We start from the raw sequence: 9,237 nt of genomic DNA on the forward strand, positions 1-9,237 counted from the left end.
CACAGTACAAATGTTATAAGATAAACATACAGAGTTGAGAAATAGACCTTAAAGAGACATAATCATGAAAGAAAACTTTTGGGTTTCAGATAGCATACAATTTTCAGATTTCAGATTCACTTATATTATCAAAATTGCTTCATTCTCTTGATATCCTTTGTTGAAGGAGAGCAATGCTCTACTGGGGTCTAGCTGAACACATTAAGTGAGGCAGTGGCAAGCAGCTAGCTCATAGTAGTGCACTGCTTCTGAGCCTACCTATGTATGCTTTTCAACCATGGATACCAAGAGAACTAAGCAAATTAGATAAGAGAAGTAAAATTGCATGTTCTTTCTGAATCATGAAAGTATAATTTTGACTTTACTGTCCCTTTAAAGGGACACTGAACCCAATTTTTTTCTTTCGTGATTCAGATAGAGCATGAACTTTTAAGCAACTTTCTAATTTACTCCTATTATCAAATTTTCTTCATTCTCTTGGTATCTTTATTTGAAATGCAAGTGTAAGTTTAGATGCCGGCCCATTTTTGGTGAACAACCTGGGTTGTCCTTGCTGATTGGTGGATAAATTCATCCACCAATAAAAAAGTGCTGTCCAGAGTCTGAAACAAAAAATACTTAGATGCCTTTTTCAAATAAAGATAGCAAGAGAACAAAGAAAAATTGATAATAGGGGTACATTAGAAAGTTGCATGCTCTATCTGAATCACAAAAGAAAAAAAATTTGGGTTCAGTGTCCCGTTAATGTCATTATTCACCTGCAAATCTATGTACACAGAATAAACCCATACTAGGTTTCAAGAAGCTCACTGAATAGAAGATTGTTTGGAGAGGAATAGATCTGCACCTAAGGACGTAATTTCATTAAAAACTAAATATAATGTTAGTTTAGTTAAATAAAACTATTTAAAAATTGATATTAAGTTAATGGTTATTTTTCTTGTTAAATAAAACTATTTCAATTATTATTAAAGGGACACTGAACCTAAATTTTTTCTTTTGTAATTCAGAAAGAGCATGCAATTTTAAGCAACTTTCTAATTTACTCCTATTATCAATTTTTCTTCGTTCTCTTGCTATCATTATTTGAAAAAGAAGGCATCTAAGCTTTTTTTTGTTTCAGTACTCTGGACAGCACTTTTTTATTGGTGGATGAATTTATCCACCAATCAGCAAGGACAACCCAGGTTGTTCACCAAAAATGGGCAGGCATCTAAACTTACATTCTTGCATTTCAAATAAAGATACCAAGAGAATGAAGAAAATTTGATAATAGGAGTAAAAGAAAATTGCTTAAAATGTCATGCTCAATCTGAATCACGAAAGCAAAATTTTGGGTACAGTGTCCCTTTAAGGTAATCCTTTTTCTCCTTCCAATAAAGTATAGCTCAAAAGTTGATCAAATATGAACGATTTACCCTATTAAACTGGAGAAAGTTCACCTCCCAATAATTTAAAATTATTTCAATGGTCTATCTAATGATATATAACCAATTCAAATCAGTAATTGTCTGATATAACTGGAAAATTAATCTGACAAGTTAATATACTAAAAATGGTCTTACTGACTAATGATTTAAAAATTGTACTTTAAATAATGATTTAAATCAAATCCACCCTGATTTCAGTATTAAAAAAATAAATATATAAGAGTAACTATATGGTGACTTATTTTTCTTGCATCCTGTACATTCAACACCAAAATAGTTATTGTTTAAAAACACAGTACTAATTAGCTAAAATGCAACTCAATAAATAGCCATGTGATCAGGGGGCTGTCAAAAGAGGCTTAGACAAGGTAATCACAGAGGTAAAAGGTATAATAATATAACTGTGTTGGTTATGCAAAACTGGGGAATGGGTAATAAAGGGGTTATCTATCTTTTTAAACAATAAATATTTTGGAGTTAACTGTCCAATTAAAGGGATAATAACCCCACATTTTTTCTTTCATGATTCTGATAGAGCATGCAATTTTAAGCAACTTTCTAATTTACTCCTATTATCAATTTTTCTTTGTTCTCATGTTATCTTGATTTGAAAAACGATTGTCTGGGGTTGTCATGTTCCTTGTTCAGAGGAGAATTGCCTGGTATTTCGGGGCTGGACTGACCATGTCGGCGGGATCAGACTGATATACTACAGGAAAGTTTTCTTCTGTGAAAAGCACAATTGGGCAGAAAGAAGCTACTACCAGGTGGTAACCGGGCCATAGAACAAGCTATTGATGCTGCTGTTCGTTCCTGGCAGACTACTTCTCATTCTGTTTTGCATATGTAAATATGACCCTGGGGATAGTCTCCCTAAGGGTGATGGGGGAAACCAGACGTGGACTCCTTGCCCAATGTGCTTAGAGGGATATGGCTGCACCTCACTGACGAGGCCCAAAGGAGGCCGAAACGATCGTCTGGGGTTGTCATGTTCCTTGTTCAGAGGAGAATTGCCTGGTATTTTGGGGCTGGACTGACCATGTCGGCGGGATCAGACTGATTTACTACAGGAAAGTTTTCCTCTGTGAAAAGCACAATTGGGCAGAAAGAAGCTACTACCAGGTGGTAACCAGGCCATAGAACAAGCTATTGATGCTGCTGTTCGTTCCTGGCAGACTGCTTCTCATTCTGTTTTGCATTGATTTGAAAAAGCAGTAATAAAAGGTTAGGAGCCGGCCCATTTTTAGTTCAGCACCTTGGTAGAGCTTGCCGATTGGTTTGCTACATTTAGCCACAAATCAGCAAGTGCTACCCAGGTGCTGAACAAAAAATGGTCTGGCTCTAAAGCTTACAGTACTGCTTTTTTAAATCAAGATAGCATGAGAACAAAGAAAAATTGATAATAGGAGTAAATTAGAAAGGTGCTTAAAATCTCATGCTCTATCTGAATCATGAAAGAAAAAAATTGGGTTTAGTATCCCTTTAACTACATTTCTCTGTGAATTTAAGTTGCCCATTTTCTTATTCAGCTTTCACATGGCATTTGACAGGCAGTTTCCTTTTATGTTAATAGTTTTATATAGAACATTTTTCTGAGGGACAATAAAGCATTTCAGATCACTCGTTTGACTTGGTTTCCATGAATACTGCTGAAGAAACAATAGCTTTGCCGTTTCTTATATCGCGCTCAGGGTATAGTACCAAGGACCATTCAGCAAATAAGCTGCAAACACATTGCACAAAGGGACATTGTACGGTAATTTTGTCTCCACGTTATTGTTCCCAATGATCCGTTTTACACACAGAAGTGTATTAAATTGTTTAGCAACAGATTATTTACCTTTATTTTGTTTGTTTAAAATATATGTTTTTGCCTGCTGAAACCACCACATATCCTGAAAATAAGAATACTAAAGTATGCACTATTGAAAAGCTAGGTAATCAACAAGCACCAATCAAGTTCCCAGTAGGGGGTGGAAGAGATAGGTACTACAATTTTCCTTTTCATTTGCGCTATTCGCCATTGTGTATAAACAGAGAGATAAGGGCTTTAATGTATAGATAGATAAGATTAGGTGGTCTGCTATTTCTGCGGGCTCAGACCATTTATACAGGTTACTGAGAACAATGAATTAAGGCTCCAATAAGCAAAAACCAACACATACAAAAAAAAATTGCCACATTTTATACTTTGTAACTACTATAAGAAGTCATAAAGAACAAGTTAAGTGGAAAACAATTTTACAGTGCACTGTCCCTTTAAACCTTAAATGAAGATGCATCTTACAACAGGCTTCTCCAACCTAAAACTTAAAGGGATATTCCAGCCAAAAATGGAAACCACATGAGTGCATTTCGGTATTCAACAGAAGCAATTTTGTAATATATATGCATTAGCAAAAATGCTTCTAATAAAAGCTATAGCTGTTTCAAAAGTGTATTTAAGTATGCACCGTGCACCAGCATTTTAAACACAGTACTTGCTCAGAGAGCCTAAGGTGCTTGTACCATCTGGTAATGACTCCATTTGTTAATTGCTGACATGAGTACAAGCCCCACTGATGATCTGAGCAGCTGCAGTATTTAAAATACTGCTGCACTGAGAATATCTAGCTATGCTTCATATGCACGTGCAGGGAAAAATGTTAACACTAAAACAGTGATAAGTTTTACTAGAAGCATTTTTTGACAATAAATGTATATTGCAAATATGTTTCTATTCAAAGATGTAATAAATCTATGTGCATTAAAATTTTGACAGGAATGTCCCTTTAAGGGCTACAGTCCAGAACTCTGAGGCCTTTTTTCTTCATTGCGAGCACTGTATGTATTGATAATTGTTCATTCATTTGATATTACATTAACAACATTTAGTTATATGCAAGCAATATTGTAATAACAAAATCCTCTAAATCAAATTTTGTTTTTGCATTTTGTATCCACCGTTAACCCCTTAATGACCAAGGCTTTTCCCAGTTTCTGTGCTTAAATTGTGGCAATTTTGCTCACTATTGGTTTAACCTCAGTTATCTGCTCTCTTGTTAAAGGGACAGTAAACCCAAACATTTTCTTTCATGATTCAGATAGAGAATACACATTTTTAAAACGTTTCCAATTTACTTTGATTATCAAATTTATTTAATTCTCATGTTATTCTTTGTTGAAGAGATACCTAGGTAGGTAGCATGCACATACCTGAAGCACTACATGACAGGAAACAGTGCTGCCATCTAGTGCTCCTGCTAATGTAAAACATTGTTGCAAAATTGCTGCTAAATAGTGCTGCAGACACGTGCACACTCCTGAGCTTAGAAAGTTGTTATGTTCTATTCAAAGAGTGAAAGAAAAAAAATGTTTTTGTTTTTTTTACACCTTATTATAACATTACGTTACATGTTCACTGGGATAGAAAGGGAGGGGGCAGGACAAGCCAATGTTAAAGGGACAGTTTACTCAAAATAATTCTCCTCTTTAATTTGTGCCCAGTGATCCACTTTACCTGCTGGAGTGTATTAAATTGTTTACAAGTATTTCCATTACCCTTATATTGGCATTTGAATTAATTTATTTAGCCTGTGGTATCTCCACCCATCCTGAAAGTTTTTGGCCACGAGGCCAAGCTGTATTAACACAGCCAGTAGAAGAATAGAATAGATAAGGTAATAAAATGTTAATTTTCCATTGTTCTCTCCTGGTATTGGTGATTGGTTTATGGACAGCTATAAGATAAAGAAGCAGGTATGTGTACACAATGTGATAAAGTAATGAGATCTGATTATACCTGAAAACTCAACCCATTTTATTAGGTTGTGGCTTCAAAACACAAAACCAGCTAATTCATATACACAAATAAACCTTAAAAAGCAAATCTCATACATTTTATACTCTGCAGCTGGTAAAAAAGTAATTGGGAACACACTAAGAGAAAAACAATTTTATAATATACTGTCCCTTTAACAAACAGTGGCTTGTCATTTTTGTCAGGTGATCACTGTGATTGCTTGTCACAGTGATCACATGACTATTGTCCACTTATTTTGTGCATCACTGGACGCCTCACTCCGGAGGCATCCACTGATCATGATACCAGCATGCATTTTAAGTATAAAAAGGTACATACTAACCCACATTTTTTCTTTTACAATTCAGATAGAACATACAATTTTATACAACTATTTACTTTGATTATCAAATGTTATTTGTTCTCTTGGTATCTTGTTGATAAGCAGGAATGTAAAGCTCAGTAGCGTGCCTGGAGCACTATATGATAGCAGTACTAAAGCAGATTTGATAACAGAAGTAAATTGGAAATTTTAAAATGCTATGCTGTGTCTAAATCACAAAAGGAAATGTTTGGATTTCATATCCCTTTAAAGGAACATGAAACTTTTACAGAGCGTAAAATGTAAAAAATAAAAAAACATTTTTTTTCTATTGTCAAATTGAAAAATTAAGTTAGTTAAAAAGTCACTTAAAACTACATGGTCCATCTTAAAGGGATAGAAAGTTCAACATTTAAATGTGCATGGGTGCATTTCAATTTTAAATAGAAGCAGGAGCCAGTGAGCAATAGAGTCCCAGGACTCGTATACACACATTATAATCTCTATTCAGCAACATCAATGTAGAACATGAACATAAATAATAGTACAAGAACACTACTTTAGAACTTTTCTCAGGTTCAGAGAATGAAACGTTACAACAGGAAATTGCCAAACATAAAAAAAAAACTTGAACAGCATTAGATTGCTATGTCATAGCTTAAAGGGACATTAAACACTTTGAGTGGGTAATATAAAATGATAAATTGTATCTATAAAAATATGTAATATACTTTAATTATGTATTTTGTCCCCTTTTCCTGAGCTTTTCAGTTCTTGTTAGAAATGGAAGTGCAGAACACTTATTTTCCACACTGCCATTGGCTGCACACTCTAGTGACCTATTGATAACTGTCCCTAATTGGCCACAGCAGAGACGGTAACCTAAGTTACAACATGGCAGCTCCCAGTGTTTTATAGACACTAGAACTTTACACTTATTTTGTCAATATTTAAACACCTAATGAAACTTTGAAAAATACATTTACATTCTCAGACTAATCTTTTCTTTGAATGCATCATTATATCTAGCATTTATTAGTGTTTAATATCCCTTTAAAGAGATAGAAAGGTTAACATTGAAATGTGCAAACATTTTTGAAATATATTTTCATAAGCAAAAATGCCATCAGTAAAAGTCATACTGAATTGCTGCAGCATACTCACATATGCTGTAAGTGCCTTGGGCACTAGCATTCAATCACCTCACAGAGTTTGCAGTAGCTTTTATGACACAATTTAATTCTTCAGTGACACAATACACACCACTGTCAGCTTTCAGAGCAGGCATGATGTTTGTATTTCTAACGCTCTAGTCACACAAAGCATATGTGTGTATGCCACTGAAACAGTAATACATTTTTTAATAGAAGCACTTTTGCTAATGGAAGTATATTGTAAAAATGTTTCCATTTAAAATTATATGCACATTTCAGATTTGACCTGTCACTTTAAAAGTACAGTTATCGTGTTTTTTTTTTTTTTTTTTACCTACACAAATCTTGACTGAATTATCATTATGTTTTTATATTGGGCAGTTTTGCTTTCAATATGTTTTAAAAAACAAAACAAAAAAAAACCAGCCATACTAAAATGAATACTAATTATAAAATAATAACATATGTCACTGTGCTACTTTTACTAAACAGAGCAACTTCAGATTTGACAATCACAATATACCCCTAAAATAGTAATTGAATGTTTGACAGCGAAGGAATTCTTTAAACTGCAGCCAAAGAGTTAAACATGTGTGTAAACTAATCAAAACACTTACAATTTGATCATCCATTCTCCCTCCAGGATTTCCCTCCAGTTATCATCAGTGATTTCTATCACATCCCCCTTTTTAGCAAGTAAATTTGCTGGTAATACACAGAGGCAAAACAAACACCACTGAATGGTGGGGAGCGCCATGACAGGGATGGACACACAGCCCCGTATCCTGCAAACAAGTATCAGTTCCGCTTAGTGCAGGAGGAAAAGGAAGACTAACCAGCCTCTTCAGTCTGTCAATCTTGCTCTAAGGTAGTGGGAGTTGTGTGTTCCGTGCGTCTGTAGAGAGGGAGGAGGGACTCTCAGCACAAGTGTAACGCTTACACAGCTGCTGTAGAGAGGGGAAAGGAGGAGGGACTTGCTATGAGGGGAGAGAGAAAGGACTCTCAGCACAAGTGCAAGCTGCTGCTGTAGAGAGGGGAAAGGAGGAGGGGATTGCTATGAGGGGAGAGACTCTCAGCACAAGTGCAAACTGCTGTAGAGAGGGGAAAGGAGGAGGGAATTGCTATGAGGGGAGGGAGGAGGGAATTGCTATGAGGGGAGTGACTCTCAGCACAAGTGCAAACTGTTGTAGAGAGGGGAAAGGAGGAGAGACTTGCTATGAGGGGAGGGAGGAGAGACTTGCTATGAGGGGAGGGAGGAGGGACTTGCTATGAGGGAAGAGAGGAGAGACTTGCTATGAGGGGAGGGAGGAGGGACTTGCTATGAGGGGAGAGAGGAGAGACTTGCTATGAGGGGAAAGGAGGAGAGACTCAGCACAAGTGCAAGCTGCTGTAGAGACGGGAGAGAGGAGGGACTTGCTATGAGGGGAGAGAGGAGGGACTTGCTATGAGGGGAGAGAGGAGAGACTCTCAGCACAAGTGCAAACTGCTGTAGAGAGGGGAAAGGAGGAGAGACTTTCTATGAGGGGAGGGAGGAGGGACTTGCTATGAGGGGAGAGAGGAGGGACTTTCTATGAGGGGAGGGAGGAGGGACTTGCTATGAGGGGAGAGAGGAGGGACTTGCTATGAGGGGAGGGAGGAGGGACATGCTATGAGGGGAGAGAGGAGGGACTTGCTATGAGGGGAGAGAGGAGAGACTTGCTATGAGGGGAGAGAGGAGAGACTTGCTATGAGGGGAGGGACTCTCAGCACAAGTGCAAACTGCTGTAGAGAGGGGAAAATAGGAGGGACTTGCTATGAGGGGAGAGAGGAGAGATTTGCTATGAGGGGAGAGAGGAGGAGAGACTTGCTATGAGGGGAGAAAGGAGGGACTTGCTATGAGGGGAGAGAGGAGAGACTTGCTATGAGGGGAGGGACTCTCAGCACAAGTGCAAACTGCTGTAGAGAGGGGAAATGAGGAGGGACTTGCTATGAGGGGAGGGACTCTCAGCACAAGTGCAAACTGCTGTAGAGAGGGGAAAGGAGGAGAGACTTGCTATGAGGGGAGAGAGGAGGGACTTGCTATGAGGGGAGAGAGGAGATACTTGCTATGAGGGGAGAGAGGAGGGACTTGCTATGAGGGGAGAGACTCTCAGCACAAGTGCAAACTGCTGTAGAGAGGGGAAAGGAGGAGAGACTTGCTATGAGGGGAGGGAGGAGGGACTTGCTATGAGGGGAGAGAGGAGGGAATTGCTATGAGGGGAGAGAGGAGGGACTTGCTATGAGGGGAGGGAGGAGGGACTTGCTATGAGGGGAGAGAGGAGGGACTTGCTATGAGGGGAGAGAGGAGGGACTTGCTATGAGGGGAGAGAGGAGGGAATTGCTATGAGGGGAGAGAGGAGGGAATTGCTATGAGGGGAGAGAGGAGGGAATTGCTATGAGGGGAGAGAGGAGGGACTTGCTATGAGGGGAGAGAGGAGGGAATTGCTATGAGGGGAGAGAGGAGGGAATTGCTATGAGGGGAGAGAGGAGGGAATTGCTATGAGGGGAGAGAGGAGGGAATTGCTATGAGGG

The 9,237-nt window shown here is 38.2% G+C and overlaps 1 protein-coding gene across 1 annotated transcript in view; it reads right to left on the bottom strand.

The window, feature by feature from the left end:
- Nucleotides 1-7,939, bottom strand: part of TMX1 (thioredoxin related transmembrane protein 1) — a gene marked incomplete in the record, with an annotated part of 98,253 nt that extends 90,314 nt beyond the window's left edge. The window contains 1 exon segment of the mRNA XM_053697624.1: nt 7,305-7,939. Within this exon segment, the coding sequence (XP_053553599.1) occupies nt 7,305-7,444 (140 nt within the window).
- Nucleotides 7,940-9,237: the final 1,298 nt, after the last annotated feature.

Source organism: Bombina bombina, chromosome 1 (assembly GCF_027579735.1).
Source record: "Bombina bombina isolate aBomBom1 chromosome 1, aBomBom1.pri, whole genome shotgun sequence".
Taxonomy (NCBI): domain Eukaryota; kingdom Metazoa; phylum Chordata; class Amphibia; order Anura; family Bombinatoridae; genus Bombina; species Bombina bombina.